Source organism: Molothrus aeneus, chromosome 7, assembly GCF_037042795.1.
Source record: "Molothrus aeneus isolate 106 chromosome 7, BPBGC_Maene_1.0, whole genome shotgun sequence".
Taxonomy (NCBI): Eukaryota; Metazoa; Chordata; class Aves; order Passeriformes; family Icteridae; genus Molothrus; species Molothrus aeneus.
In genome coordinates, this window is record NC_089652.1 from 15,763,397 (window position 1) to 15,789,131 (window position 25,735).

At 36.1% G+C, this 25,735-nt stretch overlaps 1 protein-coding gene across 3 annotated transcripts in view; it reads left to right on the forward strand.

Moving 5' to 3' along the window:
• Positions 1-25,735, forward strand: part of ZNF385B (zinc finger protein 385B) — a 148,710-nt gene that overhangs the window by 118,108 nt on the left and 4,867 nt on the right. For all 3 annotated transcript variants that reach the window (XM_066553364.1, XM_066553365.1, XM_066553366.1), the window contains 2 exons: positions 7,204-7,366; positions 24,807-25,043. In XM_066553364.1, the coding sequence (XP_066409461.1) occupies positions 7,204-7,366; positions 24,807-25,043 (400 nt within the window). The remainder of the gene's footprint in view (positions 1-7,203; positions 7,367-24,806; positions 25,044-25,735) is intronic.

Consider the following 25,735-nt stretch of genomic DNA (forward strand, 5'->3'; position numbering starts at 1 on the left):
GATGTTACAGATTTAAATAAATCATTCATGCTGTCAAAAGGATAAAAAACAAAATAATCAATAACATCACATAAAAATGTACAGAACTGTCATTATTTTCTGTCAAACATTTTACATTTTTCTTATTTATAAGACTATATTGATTCTTTGGGTATGGAGGGTAGTGAAGCAGATAGGAGGTAATTAAAAGCATAAATCTCAGGAACTTGTGAAGGTAATTTTCTGTTTTGTAGACAGAACTGACAAAATGATGGAAGTTGTTAGCTCCAACATGACAGAAATACCGCATGATTATAGGGTACAGGGTTATAACATGATGGAAGTTCTGTTCAAATAACAGCTATTTAATGGAGCTTTTAACTAAGTTTCGTAAGGTATTTTAAATATGAGTTGACTTTTTTACGACATGGCTGATATTTTCACAGGTCCTTGGTTTTTCTATGTACTTTTAAATAATAATCTACCTTACTATTTTGAGAAATTAGGTTTTAGAAATCTGTAAGGACGGAATTGATAAAATAATGCATAGCTTTGGTATAAAAAATGTATGAACATTCCAGGTTTGCTGATTTCTTCAATTATATCTATTATTAATAACAAATGAGATAAAGCTATAGTTTTCAACACTACTTCCTAATTTATTATGTAATTTTTATTGGAGTTATGATTCTAGTCTAAATTCTTCATAATTTATATACTCAAATAAAAGTGCATACTCTTACAGAATGGTTCTAACAGATAAACTAAGTGATCAAACATTTTGTAGACATCTTACCATTAAGAGAGCTTTCTTGTTTAGGATCTGCTGTGAATTAAAATAAGGATATTTTACAAACATCAATACCTCTCTGCTCCTGTCCTGCACAGTTAGTTTCCTTCTCTATCAGGACCACTGCCATTGTAATCAACTTGATGTATGAAAGTGGGCAGGAGCACAGGTGTTGAGAGGTATTTTCTTCAATATAAATTATGACAATATTTAGGATATTTATTTTTTTTAGCTTGAGTTTATGTAAAATTTTTTTGTGATATGCAGGAAAAAACTCGTCTTTATAAGTTCTCCATAATAGAATGGAAGTTTTCAGGATTATTATATATCTGTTTAGTCTTTCAGTTGTTTCGTTTTCCATGGTTGAACTGTTAGTGGCAGAGGCTTTTGTGGTATTTTCAACAAAATATTTTTCACTAGAAATTACCAATTATATCAACACCAAATGAACACAGGATTTGAGACAGAATCATCAAGGGTGGAAAAGACCTCTCAGATAATCCAGTCTAGCCACCACCGTGTTCATCAATAAACTCTATCCCCAAGTGCCACACCCAGATGTTTTTTATACAGTTTCAGGGAGAGTGACTGCACCACTTCACTGGGCAGCTCATCAGAGTTAGAATTGCTGTTGAGAGCATTTCCCATCCAGGGTGGAATTCCTGCTCTAAGGTGCAGTAGCAAGAGAGAGGAAATAGGAGCTGTGAGCCACCATTTTCAGTTCCATTTAGTTGTAACACTCACCTAATATTGCGTGCTCAAGGCATGAACCCCCATTTCCCACATGGATGCTTCAGAGCCTCCCTTTATTTCTGCATTTCTCCTTCTTTCTGTCCATGCAGATCTACATATATTTAATTGTGTGTGTTAATAGCCAGGCTGGACAATGTGGTAGCAGATTAAAGCATTCAGATAGAGTTGATGGTACAATTGTCTTATTTCCATCAAGACCTAATGAATGGCTATTTCAGCTGCTCTTGAATAAGCCTATAAAAAATCTTGATCTCACACACATATGCACTGAACCTTTAGACTTACTCAAGCCTTTCATCAGGTTAATGTTTCTTTGTGTAGCAATAAATTCAGTTAATTAGTCATTCACATTGCAAGTAGATTCTAAAACTCAGTCACTTGAGAGCTGTCAAAATGAATCCTGTGGATTTCAAATACAGTCAGTCATTGCTCTGATGGGGAATATTCTGTTAGCTTTTGTGCTACAGTCTTACCTGTAGTTCAGAGTTTTTTGAAAAACTATCAATGAATCCATATGATCTACCTGTTTCCTGGTTATCTAGATCTTTTCAATATATGCAGATCTATAAACATTTTTAACTTTCTACAAAGTAAAGCTACTGAAGTTGTTTTAAGCCCTAAAATAGGCTAATGTCATTGACATTAATTTCAAAAGCATGTTTACATGTAGAAGATAATTTAAATTGTTCATTTTTATTAAATGCAGTCTAATATATATATATATATAAGGCTATTGTATTTTTATTGTATGTAGTCATACAGTTTCACATTCTGCTTGGATTTCAAATTTAATAATTTGTAATTACAAGTAGCAATTTTAAATAAAATATTGCATTTGTATAATTTTTAAGAGCAGAAAAAACTATACTTTCTTACAGCCAAATTATTAATCCTGATGACATAGGGGCTTTCTTAAAAAATTAAAACATTCATAAAGTTTGATTGGTTAGAGGTATTTAATTGGTACTAAAAGACTGTGGATAGAACTAAGGTGTATAAACTTTAACGTGTATAAATTAGAAAAATTATGGGGAAAACTTACATGGTTATTTGTCTGTCAATTATATTCTTAATTATTTGCAACAATTTAAAGTGCAGCTATTCACTAAGCCATGGTCTTAAAAATATGCAGACATATTTTTTTTAGTGTTATAAAATATGCGTCCCGTTGATCAAAAAATAATGCCAGACAAATGCATATACACTGTTTTGGAATTTGGCCTGTCAGTACAAAGGTATTTTTTACATTCTGATTCATAATGTCATATTTATGGCAGCTTGAAGCTTTTCTGGTTCATTAAACCTTACTAGCCAATACTTGAGGACCTTCCATGCTGTCTAATAAGTAGGCAGGTTGTTTTAAAATGTTACAATGTATATATATCAAGCTACTAGGTCACAGTCAGTTTTCGATTCAATTAAAAATTAAACTTTCCATTGAGTTAAGGAGTTCTTTCATAGAAATATTTTCTTATTCCACTTTCTCAAAAAAGTGTCCTTCTAACCTGTTATGCATTTAATTTCAAAATTTTAATAATGATAATTCAATGGTGAGGTTTAATACCAGCTATGTAAGCAATAGATGTAACATAATATTTTTGAAATGAAAAATAAATATTTAAATAATGTTGAATTGTGGCACAGATAAATTATTTTACTGTTGAATGAATTAATCCCTACAGTAAATGCAGCTGTTTACACTGGAATAAAGTATTTTGCAATTAAAATCATTATAATACAGGAGTATAGAAAGATATTTTGAGTTAACAGATTTTCATTTTGGTTTTTCCTGATATTTTTTTATTTTCTTAAATATTGTTTTGCTGACAAAAAATTTGCATGAATTAGTTGTACTTAATGATGATCAAAAAGTACCTTCAGTATCCATTTAAAATGTTGTATCCCAAAGATATTTGCTCTTAAGTTAACTTTGTATTTTAATGGCTGTTTTTATTAAAATTGGTAAAGTATCTTTCTTTATGCACATGAATTTTGAACCCTATGTGTACACAACTTCCTATGGATTACCAGAGCAAATGAAAACAAATTTTCAGCTTCTTGCCTTAACTAAAAATGAAAATTGTATACATCATGGCTTATTTCAAGGATATACAAAGCTTATAGCTTCTGCTCAAATGCTGTATTTATGTCATAAGCAAGTTTTAAGTGAGACTTGGAACAAATACATTTACCCTGAAGATGTTACTTTTACAAATATTTTATAAAATTAGAGTTGTTAATGATCAGGAGATTAATAATCACAATAATTGGTATCATTAATAATCAGAACTTGAGTTCCCATTTCAGATTGCTTCAGCTGCCCTTTTTCCTTTTGCTTTCTGTGTCTCCAGAAAACTCCAAAGGTTTACATAACACGGTAATACAGCATTTCAGTTACCAAAAGGCAGCTGAATCAAATTATTTATCCCACAGTGCAAAAAAGCAAACTCTGAACTTCAAGTGTATCTGAAAGGACTAGAAAATAGTGCTTATGTGGTTAGGAAAGATTGCTTCCATACTTTAAGGAATGCTCCTCTAACTTCATGCTTGGAAAGAGTATCTGTGTTTCTATTCACAGAACAGAGATGAGTTGAGAAAGTCTAAAAACCAGAGATTTAACAATATCGAGCCCCTGGATATTCAACTGAAACTTGACAAAGTCAATGTAGAAACAAATACTATCTACTTTAAAAAACTACTCACTCTTAAAACTTCTACTCACTTGAAAAAGTGAGGGCACTGAAACAATTTTTTAAAGGCAGATTTTGCATCCCCTAACTACTTTAAAATCCAGCCTGGAGAATCCCACCTGGCCTGAAAGGAGTATGGCCTAGTTTGAGCAGTGTTGAAGCAGGATGGCATCTCCAAACCACTGCTTAGATTGGTCACAGCAATACTTTTTGGCCTTCTAACATAGAGCTGTGAATTTGATATTTTATGATAATTGGAAAGCTTAAAAATTAGTCCATTCACCATGTTTCCATGAAGCTTTGCTTGTTGTTATGGAAATCTTAATTTTAATTCTGCCTGGGCTTGTTTGTTCTCAACAGGTCTCATGTACACTATATGAGGATTGAATGAAGGGAATCAAAAACTGTAGTAGGTTATTACTGATATTGCAGGCATTATTATTGCAAATATCAGCAGAAAGGCTTATTATCAAGCAATTGACTTACTAAGTCTTTCTCTTGACTGCATTTATGTCTCTTATGTCATAGCTTTGGCCTCAGGCAGCATATGATCCTATCAACAGCACACATATGCGCGGAGCATAGAGTTCAAATATTTAAAGGGACATCATCAACTTGAGGATACTTGAGTAGACAATCTTGTGCTTGCTATTATTAAATTTAAAAGTATTGGGAAGGAAAGGGTATCTATTCACCCCAATTTTTAGCTCCATTTTTTGTACACTGCAATGTGTGAATAGTTTATTGAACTCTCTTGGTGGAAAACACCATTCAGGTGCATCATGTCACAACTGCAAAGCTTAAGAGAAACGGATACAACCCAGTAAAGGTGGAGAGAGACAGGATGGGACTCCTGTGCCTCATAAGGCACATTGGCACAGCAGGGCAAAAACAGGACTGTGCTCCTCTGCCCGCATTCAGAACTGGACAGATCCGACCAGAAGTTGACAAGTGTCCCTTTAAGTAGTGCACATAGTACTAGTGGTATAGCTGGTTAGTTGTTTCTTTATAATCCTTAAATTGTGTTTGTATGCGTGTTAATATTTCAAAGGTTTTAAAATCAATAAATATTTTAATAGCAATTGGTGAGTAAACTCTTTGCTGTTTTTATAATAAAGTTTTTAAAAGAGGAATTCAAAATAAAACTAATCTAGCAGCCTTTCTTACTTGAATGCTTGCTTACTAAAATCTCCTGTGAAAGGAAAGATGCACCCACAACAACATATACTGTCCTTCTGAGATGAAAAGCACTGTTTCATGGGCTGTAAAATCACTTAAGTAGTTCTGGTGTGTAAGAACTTCACTCCTCTATTTTAGCAACAACTCTCCATCAGTTTAATGGTGCCAATTACTTGTGTGAGGACTCCAATGTGCTGTCTGTTCTCTTGCCCACTCCAGCTGTTTCTACTCTTCACTTCTACTCTACCACACAATAAAGCTGTTATTACATGCTGTCCCAAGGTGACTGTATTGTAATGCCCATTTCTGCTGGTCTTAAAACAATTTTCCTCATTATGGCAGCACTCTTTATGGAGTTCAAGCACCCTAGATATTATAGTTGCTCTTTATAAAAAGCATGTGACTCGTTTCGTGGCTCGCTTCATTTAACACAGCAAACTAAATAAAGAAGTAGATAATTGATTGACAAGAGGCAATGAATGTGATTTTGCATGAACACAGTGAAAGTTTACTTGCACTGATGTTTTTATATGCCAGGTGCCGAGATGTGCTTAGAAGAAGCATGCTTTCTCTGAGTGTTTTAATTTGAAGTAAACAACAATATTAACTTCTTTGGTTAATATGTAACCTTCAATAGAGGCACCTAGTGGTATGCCTGAAATAAAGTTTTAAAATTGTGATTGGAAAGATAAATAATGCAAAGCTATTGCTGAATAGTACAATGTAATGAAAACAGACTTGTTTGGAGAGGACTTTTTTCTTGCCCATTATTTGGTAAATTAATTTGTTAAGAAGTCAAGAAAAACACTTAAATTCATTAGCTGAAATTTCCAAACTTTGGAGTTTGTATTAAGTATGTAGTTCCTTAGTTTTGCTTATAACAAAGTGGCCTGATTTGTCAAGGCATCTGATTATATAGAATCGGGAACAATGAAGAGGACTCAATATCACTGAAAAAAATGGGCAGATATTTATGTGTTTAGCTTTAGCTGTGCAACTTCAAAAACATCGACCTAGTTCCTGAAGATAGTTTTAAGGTAAAGGTGAAGTAAATATTTCAGTACATATTTATACTGTTTGGTTTGGGCAGATTAAGACAAAATAAATAATAATAATTTTTAAAAGCTCCTCTTCTCCCAGTCCTACAGGTTCTGATTTTCTTAGTATTAAAAAAAAATATTCAAGGCAATTTATAAAGCAATCAAGACTGGCAAGTATTTAGTTTTCTATGTTGTATTTGGGTCTACTGAGTTTACAGGTATGGTGTTTCCTCATTTTAACCCTTATTTTTTTATCTAATAGTGAAGTAATTTTTTTTCAATTGTCTCAGTTGCTGTTAGTATGAAGGTAAAAGTATTTTATGACATCTGTACTAGATCAAACAGAAGGAAAAATGGATTATTCAATCATGTTTCAGCACAGTACATCTTTCTAACTGCAAGTAATAAAGATTAGGGAACACCACATGAAAATTGAGTAGCATCTTTCTGAATTGGATGTGTTTACATTTGTATAGTCCATTAAATCTTTAAGAACCATAGAAGTAAAGAATTACATTAGGAGTGACAGAGCTTTATGTAATCTTGAAGCCTCTTTTTCCAAGTTACTGAAAATAGCCAATATTCATTAAAATCCTGTCATTTTAATATATAAGAACTTACATCCATGAAAAGTGTTAGTATAAAGCTATTAAAAATTTTTAGGTGGAATAATATGGTGCCTACTATTGAAAGTGTCACTTTTCTGCCTTGTCATCCATTGTATTATATACAAGTGCAAAAAAAAGTGAGCCTGATTTGTTCTCCTTTGTAGAGCCAGGCCGAGGCCCACTACAAAGGAAGTAAACATGCCAAGAAGGTCAAAGCACTAGAGGCAACGAAAAACAAGCCCAAAGCTGGTTCTTCCAAGGACAGCGCAAAGGTTAACACAGGCTGCTCCACCACGCCAGTCACAGCCAGCATCTCTGACAAATCAGGTCAATGGAAACTTTTTGTTCTATACATCCTTTACTTTCTCCTTTTTTTTTGTGTTTGTATGAGAGAGTTTGGTTGCATGATAGTGATCCATAACTTGTCTTTTCTAAACTATTTACTATGCTTGTACAGAATAGATTTGTTTTGATACTCTAATTGCTATTTCAAGTCTGTGAAACAACTGGTGTCCCTAAATGCTACAGTGTATTTTTTTAAAACCAATGAAATTTACTATTAAAAAATATGGATGTTCTTATGGCAATAGTGGATGGATGTGGGTGGAGTGTGAATTCTGAGGTTATATATTTAGCTGAAACACAAGAAACCTTCGTAAGAAATTTTTCCTTTCTGAATAAGACAATCTTGCTCTAATAGGAAAACACACCTACAGAAATGTGAAGCCTTGTGGCCTGGGTATTTCTTTAGCTCTTTTTTCCTCACAGCTCTTTAGTGCTTCAACATCACTTTTTTTTTCTTTTTTTTTTTTAATTTGTTTTTATTTTTTTACCCTCCAGATGAGTAATCTGAGGCGGGTCAGCAACACTAATAGCAGTAGAATTGCTTGAGTTTCTGCTCTGTCAGTGTTGTATTACCGAATGAAACAGGAGACTTTCATGAACTTGCTGACAGTGTTACTCAAGAGAAGGCCCCTACTGTGGATAACCCAACTGTCAGTCCAGTAGACTACTGCTGATAAATTTGCTTTTACCTAGGGAGTCATTTATTATCCTCTTCATCAGAGCTGGTCTTGACTCGGGTGCCATGAGGCGAATAACAGTTTTTTGACATGTGCATAAAAAATGACAAAAAAAATCCAACTCAAAAAAAGTACCAGTGACTATTTGTCATCCTGCTGTTTTTACAGCCATTTCAAAACTGTGGGTTCTTAACAATGACAGTGGGTGCCAAATTTTGGGTTGATTTTCCTAGCAAATCACATTTTAGTTTTGAGAGATGAGCTGAGTTCAAGTAGCATCTTCAGGTAAACAAGACATGCTACTATAAAAAAGTAGCAATTTCCTATTGATCTAAATATAAGGTAGGCTATTGAACAGAAAGAGATTTAAAATATTTAGTATTTTTTTTGCTATCTGAAATATTGAAAATAGCTTTGTTTAAGATAGGTTACTGCTCCAGGCGCACATGGTGAGAACTCAGACTATAGCCAAAGAAAAATATCAATTAACACTTTAGAGAACTTAACATGTTAATTCATCTGAGGTAACATAATTTTATAATGCACTCCCTTTCCAATGCCAAATGTTGAGGTCAAGATAGCAAAAGTTTCGTCATCTTTTTCAAACTCCTTCTTCTTCTTCCAGAAACCTTCTGGAGCTGTTTCATGTTTACTTTGCCAGACTATGAGGTCTGAATTGAATTTATTCTTTTCTTTCCTCTGCAGTGTATCTAAAATCTACACTCAGTTTTTGATAAAATAATGCAACCAGTCAAAAGGGAAACCTGCACTTGATATTTTTTTATTGCCCTGTTTTGACAGTGTGTTGTTATGCTATTAATTACTCTGTACAAATTAGACAGATTACCATCTGTGTGTTTTGGATTACACCACTGCAACTGGTTCTAGATTAAAAATAAATCCCACTGGCAATTTAGTTGAACATTTTCTTCCCATCAGGAGAACAGTGGGATTCTCTGTGGAGAGTAGGCTCCTCAGAGCTTCTTACTGCTGTACAGGAGACTGAAGATGGGATGTTTGGGAGGAAAAAACCTGAACTTGAAGCAAATTTTCATTATTTGTATGGAAAACTCATCACAGAGATGGGCAACAACTTGAAGATCAGGGGTTTTATCAGACTTGGAAGAAACCATAGTTTTGTTCAGCTGCAGTTTCCCTTACAGATATTATTGCCCATCTATTTTTTGGCACGTCTTTATCTCATTAACGTAATGCTTAAAGAACTAAACTAAAGCAGTCGCTAAGTTGCCATTGGGTAGTGATTTTTATTTTGGCAGGGGGGCGTTGGGTTTTTTTGGGTTGGTGGAGTTTGTTTTGCGTTGTTTTGTTTTTTGGGGTTTTTTGTTTGGTTGGTTTTTTTGCTTTGGAGCAAAAAATTTACTTATGCCATTTTTTCTGAATCTTTTAATGCAGCTTTAATTCTCTGAGAAATCCACTAGTACTAGATATTAACTTTCTAGGAATATTTTCATTTTCCTTACAAAACTTTCCTTAGAATTCCTCTAATACTAAGAATTTCAGTTCATGCATGTATTTGTGTTCTTTTTTTATCCTCATTTTCAGAGGAAATGAGACTTATGGTCATATCATCTATTCCTATATTTGTTTTTTTCTTACTGCGTCTTCACAATTTTGACTATATTGCCTAGAGTGCAAAAACAAACAGAAGAAAAGATGTAGAGATTTTAATCCTACATATAAGTCCTATAAATCCTATAAGTTTGATGAAAATTGGCACCTAGGTGGAAGAGAAGTCCTGACTTATGCTCTATCCTGAAAGATGCTACTACATGTTTTGCTTGATCTCCTGAATGACCGGGGAACCAGTGTTCAGTATGGGACAGTTGAAAGTGTGTATGTGTGCTGTAGATCTGAAAAAAATTGCTTTAGAAGTACATAAACTACTTGGAGGTTATCAAGGAGGAGAATTAAATTCCACCACTTGGGAAGCTGTTGTTTAGCCATTGCACTTTGGAGAGTTCCTGAGAAATGTTCATCAAGTAGTAAATAATTCTGGTGTCCTTTTCTAGTGTATGGAAGAGTAGAAAGAGAAGCTAAATGGAGAAGACAGTCATAAGTTCTTGTGACCTTTTTTTATCTGCTGTAGTTCCACGGGTATTAGTGCAGAAAGGGTAGGGAGCATTGCAGTAAAATGATAATCTGCAATTATTCTCTTATGTAGGTCTGCTAATAAAGGGGCACAACAGGCATGAGTAGCACCCCTTCTGATGTGCTGTCACTTTGAATGAGATAATGATGAATGATTTGGAGCTCTCCAGACAGAGCAGTTGTTAAATATTGAACTAAAATGTCAGGTTAAGTTTGCTACAGAGCCATGGGTTCTTTGAATCAGACATAGCATGAAGTCCAAAACACTTACTTGTAAGATGTCACCACTAAAGTACTAATAGGAATAATAATTTCACTGTTAGCTCAGCTAGTGATGAATCTAGGAAAGGCAAAACGCAAATTCATCCAGTCCTTATTTTTCAAAATGTATGATGCAGTGGCCTCTCTACAGCTGCTCCTTTCAGCTTGAGAAATGTGGCTGCTGGTAAAGCTAAAGAGGATAAAATATTCTTTAAGGCTTTTTGGGATATTTCCAGAAGAATGTGGGCTCCTGTAGGCAAAAGTGGCCTCAACCAAATGGAAAAGTGTGACTGTGATCTGAGCATGACATTGTGAGAGAGAGTTCTTCCCTGCTATTGTTAATAGTACAGTGGGACGTGGAAATGACATATGTAAATTGATCATCAGCAAACATTTAATGATAAAGCCATAGTGCAGGAATGGTACAGGTGGCTGCAGCTTAAGTGGATATCAATGGGTTTAACTCAACAAGTTTGCACTCTAACTTTGTTTGTTATGTGATCTCATTGTCTAAGGTCACAACTCCTTGCTGTTCAGGAAACTCTTATTTATTGGTACTTGTAAATACCACCACCCTCCCCCATTCACTCTGCAGACAGGAAAAAATCACCACAGATTGTGTGACTCAGTTGTTGCTCTCCTATTGTAGCTGGGCCATCTCTGCTTGTCCTGACTGGTATTTGCAGAGTGGAGGTGGCCATAGGGGATGCATCCATAAACTGTCTCCCACACAGTATCTCAAATCACACAGGAAAAGTCCAGTAATGGCTATATAACAGTTTTATATGCTAGAAAATCACTACTGTGACCCTGAAAGCTTTTTCATAGCTGCTTGGAGATGTGGTTGCGGACCAGCTGTGTTAATAGCACTGGGGGCTGCTCTTGCTGGGGTGGGTTGATCCTGGCTGAAGGCCAGGTGCCCACCAAAACCACTCTACCACTCCCACCCTCAGCTGAGCAGGGGAGAGAAAATATAGCAAAAAGCTCATGAGACAAGTTCTGTCAAACATAAAGGAAACTTCTGACAGCTTCTCACAGAAGGCCACCTCTGTAGCCCTCCCACTACCAAGGCCTAGCCATGCAAACTCAGCATAGTGGCAAAGATTCCCTTCCCTCCCAGTGGAAGCCCAGGGTTTTCAAGATGGCTACACAGAGTGACACATGTATGTATGACTTTGCTTTAGGAAAGGGCAAGGGTAATAACCAGTACACAAGATAGTTTGGAATATTTGAAGTGTGGTTTAAATATAGCTCTAAGAATGCAATAGAAGATAGTGTCTGTGACCCCAGGTCAGCACAGTCTAGCTGCTTACAGTGATGAATCCCTCAGGAATGCATATGATAATTACTGGATTGAAATGTCACTATTTACTTATCAAGCAAAGAGGAATTCTTTGATCCTATTTCTAAATCAAAATAAATAGTTCAAAATGAAGCATAAAAATGATGTGGTATCAACTTCTTTGCATTTTCTTTGATATGAAAGTTGGAAAGTAAATGCAACTGTTTTAAACTACTCAAGAGTCAAAATCATATTCCAGATTATAGAAGATAATAATTTTTGGCCTTTGATCATTCACTGTATGCTCTATTGGCCCCATGCCTGTTTGTGAAATGATAGGTATGGATATTTCAGGTTCAGTCTTCATTGCCGAAGAGCAGAAGACTCTTTTACTTGGGAATTACTAGGTAGAGATAAACCCTTTGGATAATCTGTGAAACCCCATTTTGTTCAGCTGGCAGGAATATGGTAATTAGTTGTCCCATTAGACAGGATTGGCAACTCCAAGCTATATCAGACTTAGAAAAGTTGACCTTGTGGTCTTGTCTGTGGGTTTTAGTTCATCAAGGGCTTTCTGTGTAATGCTTTCACAACAAAACTGACTGCTTTTATTCCTAAAGTAGTGTGCAGCACATTGAATCACATTTACTCAGGAAGCTTATGATGGGTTGGATTTCTCCAGTCCCCATTGCCAGTGCTGTGTATTCATCAACTACCAATGAGGTGAAATGTCCCAATGGAGGGCTCAGTTTGTATCTCACGAGTCCACCATCAGGACACTCCCTTACTCATCTTGCTCTCATTGCTTACGTTAAAAATCTGCCAGTGCTCAAATTCTAAACCTTTACATATGCACCTCTTTACTTGGACTAATGCAAAAAATGATACCAGATCTCATACGAAAATCCCTTTTCACCTTAACATTTGTTTCCATTTATCCCCTTATTTTGCACACATTTTAAAGAAATAGCTTGTTTACATAGCTCAAATAAACTGTTTCTTAGATGATCCCTTAGAAGTAGCTAGGAGCCAGAGACATGAAACCTCCCTAGCTGAACTGTGGTGTATCTGTCCTGGGAAATTCGAGGTTATTTGTCATTCAGATACCATTATAAGGACCTCAAAGGCACAATGCTTCTAATTATTCTTATATTTCATGTAACGCACCAAAGTCCTCCAGACCTCGAAACAGGTTGTGACAAAGTTGAATTTTGGGGGTGGGGCAGGGATAGAGAGAGGCTCTAAGAGAGGAACAGGACAAGGATGTGTGTGGCTTGGTGTATTCCAGAGTGTATTTAGAGGTTCTGCCTTATGCCCTTCAACGATGCTGGTGCTTATGTCTGGCCTCCTTCAAAAGCTACTGATGAGCCTCATCAGTTCTTCACATTTATGCTGACATAGAGTTCTGCTGAAGCTATACTCCATAAAATAACCATGCATCTGTGTTTATGTGGATTCAGATAGTGCCTGCTAAGCACAGGCATATTCCTGTTAGATAAAGGTATTCGTTTACGGTCAACTAAGTAGTAAATTCAATCTGATTCCACCACCAAGGAGAGTCATTTCAAGGGCATTTTTCCATTACATCCTCTGAGGTAAGCTTTGTTCCTTTTTGATTCAGTGCTTTGATTCAGCCATATGAAGATCCTTCTATATTGCCATCTGTTGAAACTCTACCCCCAAAACAGAGGTAATAATACAGTATAGAATTTTCTGCTTGACCACAGTGTTTTTACAATTGATAATATAAAATATTATTAATAAATGATCATAAATTCATCACAGTTACACTGTTGCAAGTACCATATGTGTACTTACATCCATGGCACATGCAATGCCTGTATTTCATTTAATAGTAAATAGCTTCTGGGCCTTTTCTGGCAGGTAGTTTCAGCAGCTCTTTGAGGAAGTTGCAGTTTGGGTTTGGTTTATGCTCTGAGGATGAAAGGTGAGCCAAAAGAAAAATTAGCAAGTCAAAATTTGTGAACAGGAAATCATTATAATATGTTGGGGTCTTTAAACACTTTCTTCCCTGCCAGCATTACTGTTCATACTTTTCAAAAGTGGATATTCAAACCTCATCTTTCTATGTGTGTCTAAATCTGAATGGAAAACCAGTCATACTGTGTATTCTGCTGTTGACAAGCTCCTGGGAAGTCTTTGGTCTGTCTATAATGCTAGCACATTTCAAATTCTGCACCTCAACTGAAAACTGATTATAGGTGCCATTAACTGAGAAACAAGCTCTGCAGCTGACACATGTACATTGATGAGCTGTTGCAATTTTTGCTCATACTGGAAAAGGCTAAAATTCTCTTCTCTCTTCAGTTATTGTAGCAATCAGAAATATATGCAACCAGGATTTTCCTTGGAAGGTTGATGATAAGGTTTTGCTTTTCCTGCAGTAAAATAAGCATAAGCTTTGGATCAAAAATATATTGTAAGATGAAATAAGACTCTTTTGGATGTTCTGCTCTGTGCCTGAGAACTCATGTCCTGTATCATTAAAACTAAATACCTCTAGTAATTCGACTTACTCAAGTTCTAAAAACATAAATTTCAAAGCATTTTTTACCAGCATTCTTAAAATGATACAAAGCTTTTCTTTCTTTGAGAAGTCAAGATAGGCATTTGGCCCAGCAAAATTGACTCTACTGGTGTTGCTGGACAATGGGAACAGGGCCAGGGATGCTTCAGCTACTGGGATTGGTTTTTAGCTAGATGTATGTTGTCATTTAAAGAATAGAATCTTTCAGCACCTCTTTTATACTCTGAAATCAGGCATCTGTTTTTCTTGTTTGTTCTGTTAATGATCAAATATAGAATTTCCTATTGAATATCCTGAGAGGATGTTTTTAGTAGGATGATGGTCATAAGGGAATGATAGTAAGGTGAGTATGAAATAACAATATAACTTGCTAAAAAGACACCTGCTGGTTCTGTTGGGTTTTTTAACAACCCTGGGAGAAATAATTTCAATTGTATTTAATACTTTCCCAGTACTCATTGAAGCAACATATTCCTAAGGAAATAAGGCAGTTCTTCTGATACCAAATGTGTATTTTTCACTGGTACTAAAGAATAAATACAGGATTCTGGTGATTATTCATACAGTTGGTAGTTGAATAAAGTTTTCTCTGTGTTCAGTTGTGTGATGTTAAAGGCTGTGTTGAAGCTGCAAAATTTAAGTTTTCTCCTTTTCTCTAAGCCCTTTAATGAATTTAGTGTCCAAATATAAACGAATGGGTCAGGAAAAATGCTGCTTCAGTGGTGAAGGGGGAAATCTACTTCTTTCCTTATTGCAGGAAAATTATTTATTAGGCTACTCATTAGGCTACTCATTATTTCTTTACTACTTGCTTTCAAGGAGAGTGAAAATATTTTAGTGGTGGTTAGACAAGTTATATCTGAAATGCAATTTATTTGTCAAATCTTGAGGGCATGACTGAATGCTCACAGTCCTCAGGCAAACCTGCTACAGAAGTGGGTGAGAGTGCACAATTACAGATGTCATTTAACTGAAATGAAGACGAGTGTTTCATAACTGGCTTTAACTGCAGTTCTGCCTGGGCAAGTACCAAGTGAGCAGTTCAGACACAGGCCCACAAGAATGTACTTGCAGAGTGTTTCAGTTCTCCTTCATTCTTTTATTTAGATGATCATAAATTTCACATTAAGTTCTAAAGCACTTCAGCATCTGAGCATAGAGTTTTAAGATTTTTGTTTTGCACAAGCAACAAGTGAAATATGTTTCTAGTAATATATTTCAGATTCATAAAAGGTGGAGCCAATGTTATTTTTACAGCTGAGATGATGAACTGAGACTAAGTGGAAGTGAAGGATCTCTGAGTAAAATATTCTATGTTTTATATAATCTTTGAAAGTTATTTTTCTAAGCATTCCTGCATTATTAAAAAGTTTAATAGACAGTGCAATACTATAAGTTTGCATTCCAGGATGTCAGAAATAGATGTAGCAGAATTTGGAGTGGGAGTGTAAAATATTTTCAAACTAATAGATGTCTGGTGCCAGAAAAAGATAAACTCGCAAAAACATTTGCTTTCACTCATATATTTTGTAATAGCAAATCTTATACTGTGTTTCAAGCTTTACTCATGCTGCATTAAAATTTTCCAACTCACAAATTTTCCTATTCCAGCCCAAACAGACTGGCATAGCTCAGAAAAGATGAAAGTAAATATGAAAAAAAAAAAAAAAAAGATGAAAAGTAAATAAAAGCCTGGCTATAAAGCAACAAGACCCAGGAAGACTGAGCTTTTGGATGATCTCAGTTTATGTATACTCTTTAAATTAACATTCACACTTGCTGTCTGTGTTTTAGATCCTCCTTGTTTTCAATTGCCAGCACTGTAGTGCTATTGATATTTCTGAGTTTTATGAACAAACTTCTAGTGATAGTTTTCTCAACTTGTCACTGAGAAATACATAGATATTGGCGTTGTACACTAGGAAATTGCTCTATATTGGTGCTTGTAGACAAGTTGATTTTCTCCAGAGGTAACAGGTCTAAAAACTAGAGGAGGAGGAAACTGGGAATTGTAATAATCTTTTTCCAAATTAAGAAAAGAGAATCTGATACAACGTGCATTCTGTAAAATATCATTAAGATCAGCAGGTGACATAGAGGCACAATGCAAATGGCCTTAAGTGAGTGTTCAAAGTTTGTTTTCTCCAGAAGTATTACATACAGACCTGCATTTTGACTAACAGTACAAAATCAACCCTTCTTATTCCTGCACCTTTTGCAGTGAGAAATTGCATTGTGTTGAAGCATGAAATAAGAAGCTTTTGAAATGTCCTTTGTTGATACATAGCAATTTTGCAGTTATTTTATTCTATGTTTTATATGTATGTGCCAATGTATAATTTTTTTCCTTTCCCTGCTGGTGAGTGCACACAGATTTTTCTTGATCTTGTCTTGTAAAACAGGCACTAGCCAGCCAACATAAACCAATTCCCTAAGAATCTCCAAATGTGTAAATAATTGATTAAAAATCATAGGCAATACAGAAGGATCACCTCTGACAACCCAGTAATTAAAGCAGCAGGAACTTACAGTTCAGGAAGGTGTACAGATAGGTACAGGAATAGATTTTGCAGGGCAAGATTTTAAACTTCCAGAGCTACATGTACTTCTGAATATTTTCTAATTCTCATCAGTCCACTTTCATAAAAATTAAACCCAACCAAAATTGCAAGAGCAAACCTTTTTTAACTTTACATCTTTATTCAGATCAGCACAAATATTTTCATACCCTGAAGAAAATGCAGGTTCCCTTGTAAGAAGCATCCTTTGGCATCCTTTGGTATGCCAAATCAGAAATAAAGTATCTAAAAAATTGTCAGCATCACTGCTGTAACATAGCCATGCAAGTGATACTTCTGAAGTAAAAAAAGATATTTGGGTTCAGCCTGTTGGAGAGTAGTGATGCAGTTAATCAAATAATCATTCTAGCTACCAAGTTCGCCTAATATTGCACATCAATCCAGACATTTCCTGATGTAGCTTCAGTATCTTGAGAAAATATGCTGCAGCTTATTTGAGGGCACATTTGTGTTTGAGAGGAAAAGCTTTATATTTACAACTTCCATTTTTTTCTCATCTTTGTATAGAGACAAAATTTGTTCTCTTCAGCATGTGTCAGACTGATTTATTTCATTATGTAAAATTTAACACTTTTTCATACCTGCCTGAAGTACAAGAAAACACATTTTACAAAAATGAAAAGCAACCAAAGGGTTAATAGATACACTGTGCTGTCTGATTTGCATGTAGGTTTGCAGTGGAATTTTTCTAGAACAGAGCCCTATGGGTTTTTCAGCCTCATTTCTCAGCAGACTGCACAACTGGTGAGAAAGTAGGTATTTTGTCTGACAGCCATTAGAGTCTCATTATTCAGCAAATGCGCAGATGGAACAAAACTTATTTTGAAATACCTTATCCAAGTTTGCTAACTCCATCTTAATGAGTGTGAAGAAATAATCTAATGCTCTTTGTTGTTTGTTTTGTTGGGGGGTTTTGTGAGTAGTGCTGAGATGCAGGAACAGAGTACTTACAAATCTGTAAAGGTTGTGACTGCCAGTAACTTAATTGCCATCCTGCTATTGTCTCTACAGCATATATTACTCTAAGTGTTCATCTTTTTCATCATAAGAAAAACAATTAATTGTGTGTTTATGTGTGTACTTTATTCCTCTATAGCACTGCGAACCAGAAGAAAATGCTTTCTGTGAAGAGCAGTGTTTTGAAACCTGCTTTTCTTATTGGAGCTATTGTCTTTCCATTCAATAACTTTTCTGCTAATACGCTGAAAGAGCCCTTCTTTTCGTACTGGTAATTGAGTCACTTATGATCTCCTCCCTTCAAATCTTATTTCAGGCCAAGGAGATGTACAGTAGCACTTGTTTCTAATATAATTATTTGTGGGTGTTCTTGTTCTATCCCCAGGACTGTGTTCCAGGGTAGATCCTAATGTTTGGGTAGGCAGTCCTACAAGTACAGCGTGACTAAATCAGTTTTCCCCACCTTGATTTTATTTTGTTGTAGTTTCTTAACATCTCCCTTAATTACATTCAGCCAGGCTTGTTATCTCTTTGACTGTGATCTCTCGAATGGTTTTTGGTTTAAATGCTGCAAATTTTATTACAATATTTCTGAGGTATTGATTTTTCTCTCTCCAGATTTATGTCCTTCGCTTTCAAAGCTCTCCATACCTTTGTATGTCTTTTGTAATGCACTTTCAAATGTTGTCTTGCACCTACCACACAAAGCCATTTGAAACCAGCTTCTGATACAGTTTCCTGCTTTGCCTGGACCTATTGGTGAAGAGTTCCCTGCGATCAGCTGCTAAACTTCTTTCATTCTCCCCTTTAAAAATTTCTCTTTTGCTGTGATGGACTGAAAAACAGGAAAACGCTTGTGAGCAGTTTGACTGCCACAATGGTGCCTGTGTCAGTGACTGGTTGTCGTGTCTCTCTGTGGTTTCATACCTGTCTGCAGGGGTCATCTCTGCCCTTAAACTGAGCATTTTGTCTGGGGAACAACTTCTTCTCTGTGCAGTTAACTTAGAACAGAGAGGTCAACTGGTAACTGTTAAGTAACTTTTCAAGTAACTCGCCTATCTTTAGCATTGTCAATGGGCATATTTTGTAAAGTGTGGGGAAAAATGTAATTAAATTTGTCACTTTTTAGATTTATTTCACGTGTGCCAAGCATTTAGCATGTCAAATTTAAACTGACAATTTTGTTTTTCAACAAATTTTTACATTTTGTTTATGGATGCTAATAGAGTTTCACTGATAAACTTTTCAGCAAAATTTCTTGGACTGTCTACTAGTGAAATTAATGCAACTGATTTTACCTTTACTATGCAGTTGTTCAGGGCAAGAATATTTAATACTTTGACAATCTCATGGAGTTCCTTTTTCCGTTCTGTAATCACTTTATGCTACAAAAGTTGTTTAATGCAGCCCAATATTCACAGGCATATATGGAGCTGTTGAAATTACAGGGAGAACCTGATAATCTGTTTTGCTCAGTTCAGCTTTACCAGTATGGAAGATATGTTTGCTTTTCCTCAGACTCACTCTTAGTCTCCAAAATCAACACTCCAAACTAATAGCAGCTCCCTGTAGCACAACTGATGTGGACTCAAGATCATCACAAGACAATCTTTATCCCAAAAATAAAATATTAACATTTACTTTCAGAAATCACTTTGGATTTTAGTTTCCATAGGAAGTGACCTAGTTAGAAATCAGTTGAAAATGTACAGGATCACCAAGCAGTCCCTTTTTTAAAAGGTTGTTCTTTCAGCAGTGATGTGGTATTGTTATTATTATCTTATTATTATAAGGCACCTTATAAGGCCTTATCTTATTATCATAAGGTTCCACCATAAACAAGGCTGATTGACCCAAAGGCTTTGCCCCTAACTGTGCATCAATTGTGCTCACTGGTTGTATGGCCCTGATAACCATGCAGTGACTCAGTTACACAGGAAAAAAATATATGTGGCTGGTTTAGACTGGAAACTGCACTCGATATTGTGTGGCTCTTTCCTTCATGTTTTTCAAGAAGAAAAGACACATATGTTTGTACTATTTTTTTACCTTTACAATGGAGAATAACTAACATTTTAATGCCAAAAGTAATTTTTCCATTATGATCTCTTCTAACTTGGTAATGTGCAGTATTGTGCAAGCAGGTAAAAGAAATATAAAATCAGATTTCGATGCCTAGGATAGCAAATGAGTGAACCTCACAAAAGAGCTTCAGTGCAGGGTTGCAGAGCAGCAGTGGCCACTTTGCAGTGGCTGTGCTGCCCTTTTGCTGTCAGCACTTTGTGCACAGCTGCTGTTCAGTACCTGCAGCTGGGGGAAGCAGTGAGGGACATGGCAAAGGGAAGGTGTGAAGCTGAAGCTGGGCAGTGGGTGGCTGTAAGCACAGTGTGATCTCTTCCCAGTGGAGAGCCAGCTGCATCACAGCCAGTGCTGGGCAGTGTTCTTAGTTCCAGGATCCTTCCCTCTCTCTGTGCCCAGCCTTCAGTGCAGGCCATGTGCAATAGTCCCACTTTCTGGTGGGGAGGAGGAGCAGGCAAGTGCAAAGTTATACTTTTTTATTACATGCAGACACACACAAAATATGTATTTTCAATAATTGGAATATTGTTCTGTTACTGTTACAGCAAGAGCAAATTTGTTTATTTATTACATACAGCAGAAAATTTTACAGTTTGAAAACGTGAGAGTTTTGTAAGGGTTGTTGGGATCATAGCAGAATTTCATATCTGAGAGTTTTTAGCATATGTATTGGGAAGGGTTCTAGCAAGTGTATCACATACCATCAGTACCTTGGATATTTTAATTCTAACTGCTATTTGAACAATCTGTTGTGGAACAGAATTTGATTGTAGAGATGTTTTATGTATCATCAGTGTTAAAAACTGGGCAGATAGGCATGTTGAGGGGTGTAAGTAGCATTGAATATTTTGATACTGTAAAACTTTATCGTATTTCTAAATCTATACAGAAGTTTTAAATTCACATTTGTTTTAGTTTTATCAAGAGTGTAAATTCTGAATTAAGGATCTGAATATTAAATTACTTTTTTGTTGTTGTTGTTGAAAATGGCATTTATGATTTGTTTATGAATTCCAAATGAAACTTTTTTCTAATGTGCACCAAAGCATCACTGACTCAAAAAAAAAAGCCAATAATGGGTAGGACCTATTCTCTACATCACAGCAACTGCAGTGAGAGTGGCATGACCTGCCAAGGTCAGTGAGTCACTTCAGCTGTAAAAGTGAAGCAGTAGAACCTGTAGGTTTGAACCTGTGAAGTGTTGCCCTGCAGTGTCCTGACTTTGGTACTCAAAATGAGGCAATACTGATTAGAAAAATGAGTCTTGAATTTTAACATGGTGCTGACACAAGCATGAGTCAAACAAGCAGAAATATGTGAAAACAACTTCAAAGCAGAATTAAAACAATGTAATGGGTAAGAAAAGCATTAATATTACTGAGCCCAAAGCAATACTTAATTAGCTTGCTTTAGTTATTTTCCCTGGGCTCTATTTCAAAATAAATCCAGGCTTCAGTAAGAACCTGAATCATCAATTTACTTTTCTGGAATTTAAGAGAGGAATTTAAGACACATGAAATATGGCTTTTCTGCATGGAAAAGGAACATAGGTAAATAGTACTAATTAGATTTTTAAATTAACTTCTTGCACTTGAGTTTTGGTGTGTTTCAGCCTGATGCAGGTTGAATCACAGCTACTGCCTTCAGGCACTGCCCTGGTCTCATGCTTCCAGCTGTGCTCTGCTAAGCTGTGCAGCAGAAACTGGTGGGCCCATGGTCCAGGCAGGATGGACTCACTCCTGCACACATTTGGGCTCTGCCTGGCTTTATTGGTCTTGAGCCAGGTGGAGTTTAGAGCAAATCTGAGCCTATCTCAATAATACCTTCAGAAATAGCAAAAGGACTGTAATCCTACAACTGCATCTCACAAGTCACATCTATTTTATAAGGTGGAGTTAGTTGGGAAGTATGGATATGCAGGCAGCATTAACAGTTCCATTTTTTGATTTCTGCATGCAGATATTGTTAGCTCTGTGTTATAAGTGCAAATAAAAGAGTAATCGTCTTTGTGCTTTGTATAGACATGCAATTTGCATTTCCTGTGTTTGCACTGTTGAATAGTTGGCATTTCTGTCTCAAACATAAAACTGTAAGTAATGGTGTTTTGAATTATGTGGATTGAAACAGTAAGCTGTTATCAAAAGCCCATTTGGAGAAGTGCAATTTTCTGATTTTAGAAGCCAGGAAAATGCAGCTCTGGGCCCACTGCAGTGACAAATACACACTTAGCTCCCTGTACTTTCTGTGGGAGTTCAACTGTATAATAACCTTTATAATGATGATCTTTGAAGATGTTCTGCATTAAACATTTAGAATGGTGGAAGGAAACGTTAATTCATAGAGGGGAGTATGTCTCTCCTTATACACCCCCATCGATGAAGAGCTTATTTGTGTCAGAAAGCTTTCCAAATGGTGGAATTATTATGTGAACTGAGGTTCTTTCCAAAAGCTGCAATACTGGCAGAATTGAGCCCAGCTGCATGCTGGTAACTTCCCTCTGGTTTTGTAGAAGTTTTCTTGTTAGTGTGTATACTCTAGAATTGTTGGAATATGAATAGTGAAAACACTGTAAATCTGGGGAGTATTATAAAAATCAACATACTACATCAGCTGTTGGCTAGCTAAGTGAGGAGAAGTGGGAAATGAAATCTGTTATTTTTTCAATCATCTGTTAAATTCAGTGCTGGAAAACCATCACTCTGTGATGGTAATTGGTGGCCCATGTAAAATGGATCTTTCATATCTTGGGATCTTACTCTACAGACACTTGATGGCAAAACCAATAAAGTCTGGTCCCTCTTGTTGTGGTCAGTGTTGAGATCAGTACAGGCAGGGGCTGTGGGCAGGAGGGTAAGCACTGTGCTTGTTGCACAGGGGTGATGATTTCTATCTCTAGGAGGTGTTTCAAGAGCACCAAATTTTTATCCTTATATTTAAAAAAATACGTGGGGAACAACATAAAAAAACCCCAAAGCCAAACTAGAAGTGTAGTTGGTGTATGTTAACCTACAGCCGGCAGTTATGTAGGTGTATTTTTCCTTTAAGGCCTGAAATGCAAAATACTTTGGAACCTTCCTTTATTCCATTTTGGTTCACATATATCCTGGTGTTATGCCTTTTGCAGTTTGGCATAATATTGCATAGAACAAAAACAACAACAATTCTATTTTTCAGTAATGTAAATTTGCAAATGACAGCTGGTCATCGTGTTTCATTTGTAGATGTTAGCACCTCTGAGAATTTTCCATATTGAAAACTCTTTAATTTAGAATGTTAGCAAATGCTATTTATTGAAACTGTATTTTATGAAGACTCATAAGTCATATAAAGTATTCCAGATTTTTGCAGATGTGACTTATTACTATGGAGACTCTAAAGTTGCGTAGCCTATGAAGTACAATTTAACATTAATTTCTTTTGTCATACTTTGTCAATCAAAATACCTTCGGAATCTGGTTTTAACATTAATTTGGTCATAATATTAGTCTTTATACTTGACTATTTTTGATGTTTAATATAGTTCATATTGTGTAAATTTCAAAGTATTTTTATTGTTATTTTAAAAAATAATAGTTCTTTTATTAGAATTTTCTTTCTCCTGGTTTATAACAATCTAAAATTGATGTACTGCAATGCACTTCTGGGAAATATGCCAACAGCTGTGGGGGTTAGTTTCAGGATGGCTATTCATAGCTCATACACACTTTCAAGTGCTTGCTTGGGTGGATACAATCCTGTTTTCAGAGTTCTTGGTAGCAGTCTTGGCCTGATACACAAAGGCATGTTAAGATAGAGTCTGGTAACTGTAAACATAAAGTGCAAGGGTCCATTTTAAAAAATAAATGTTCAAATAGAGCCTAGTTTTTCAAGTCGGTTCAACTCTATTTCAAATTAAGCCAAATGGGGAGGCTGCTCTTATGTAGATGTTGTACTTGCTTAGATGATGAAATTTGATTCAGTTGTTCAAAGTGACACATATTCAGTCATTTCTCATGTCTGTTTTGTCGGGGTTGCTCATACCAGCACCCCTGCACTGTCCCCCTCCCACCCCGTGTTTGTTTGGGACAGAGCTTGTTTTACTGCTGGCAGCTAATATGGCTTGTGGTCACAAGGCCTGCAGCTGAACAGCTTCAAATGCAATGAGCCCTTGAGGGGCAGCATGTAAGCAGGGAGCATTTAAATACTGGCTCTGGCACAAAGTTTCTCTGTAGGCATAGCTGGGATATTTTATCTCTCATTTTTTGATCGCCATCTGCAAAATGAAGTAATACCTGCCTACCTGCCTCATAGGAGCACAGATGATTGACTCATGCTTGTGAAGTGACAAAGGAATGCACTGAATGCACACAGAAGCCACCTGTGATCCATAAATATATGAGAATTCATTCATGGAAAAACCTAAAATTATTAGCAGCCCTGTTCACGTGTAGTGACATAACTCCTGGAACTGAAACAAGGGATGTATGTCAAGATGGTGGTGGAGCCTTTCAGTGTCCTCCCAGTGACTCTGAGAAACTTGAGCCCTTCCATAGGCAAATGTAAACCTTTTGAGAAACATTTTTTTAATCCCCAGTGCAAAGCCTTGCTTGTTTCTGAGTGCTGTCCAGTCCTTAAGCCTGGCTTTCTTTGGTGTTGCTTGGGCTCCTTTCAACTGGCTGTGCCTGCAATGCAATGGCAGCTGGCGTGAATTTGGTAAACTCGTTGGTATTCACTGATAACTTTTAAAAACAGGAAAATTACCCCTTTTTGTCAAATTACACGCATTTCATGGCAGGACTTTTAACAAGATTTCAAGGATGCTGCTCTCTTTTATAAAATGAGATAAATTAGCCCCCTGTTGTGTTATGTTTACTAAACCCACAGGACTATTACTGTATGCTTTTTGTATGTGTGGCATAAAACTACAACAGATGGATTTCGTTTCTTTTAGAAGATAAAGGGAATGAAAAACCCAACAGTGTGAGTCAGCAGTCCAATACAGAAGTGGATCCTTTTCTTCCCAAACCTGGAGTGGCGCCTGCAGCACCTGCCTCATCTTCCAAGAGCACCAACGGAGCTGCTAACACAGTTACTGAGTCAGAAGAGGAAAAAGCCAAAAAACTACTTTACTGTTCATTATGCAAAGTGGCTGTGAATTCCCTTTCACAACTAGAAGCCCACAATACAGGTGAGTATCCATATGGTACAAGTCAGCTGTGTGTTAACATTTTTAAAATTCAATGTTTCAAGGTGGTAGCCACACTTCACTGAAGCGTCTTTTAGTTAAAACTCACAATAGCAAGTTAAAACACTGGTCCTGTTAATGGCAGTTTCCTGTGTGGTTTTTGATATTCTATTAAAGCAATCTCTAATTTTTTTTAACTGTTCTTCATGTACTCTCTAAATTTTTAGTTGACAAAATCCCTACAGTTCATGTTAACTAATCAGATCCCTTCACACTGAGCATCACAGTAAAATCATAGTGGTTTCTACAACAGTTAAGGTTTACAAAATGCAGCGTTCTCTCTTTTTCATATTTTATCTCATTATCATTAATAACTGTTATTTTGCTGGTAAAGCTTACAATAATTTATTTGTTATTTGATTTTTTAAAATAATTTTAGGGTGGGCTCATTAGGCTTCCTAGATGTCATAGAATCTTCTGATTATTGAAGATTAGTTACGTGCCTTTTTTTGGGCCACAAGCAGCAATCCCTAGTGTACTCTGTCTGTGTATGGTGTGCTGGTGATGTAAAGCTTGTTAACAAGCCATTGAAGCTGATTTTACAGCTGTAATCCATTCTTGAAATGGGTAAAGCAGCTGTTTCTTCTGAATCAGAGGATATTTATTGAAGTATTACAGTTTGTAGGCAGGTTTTG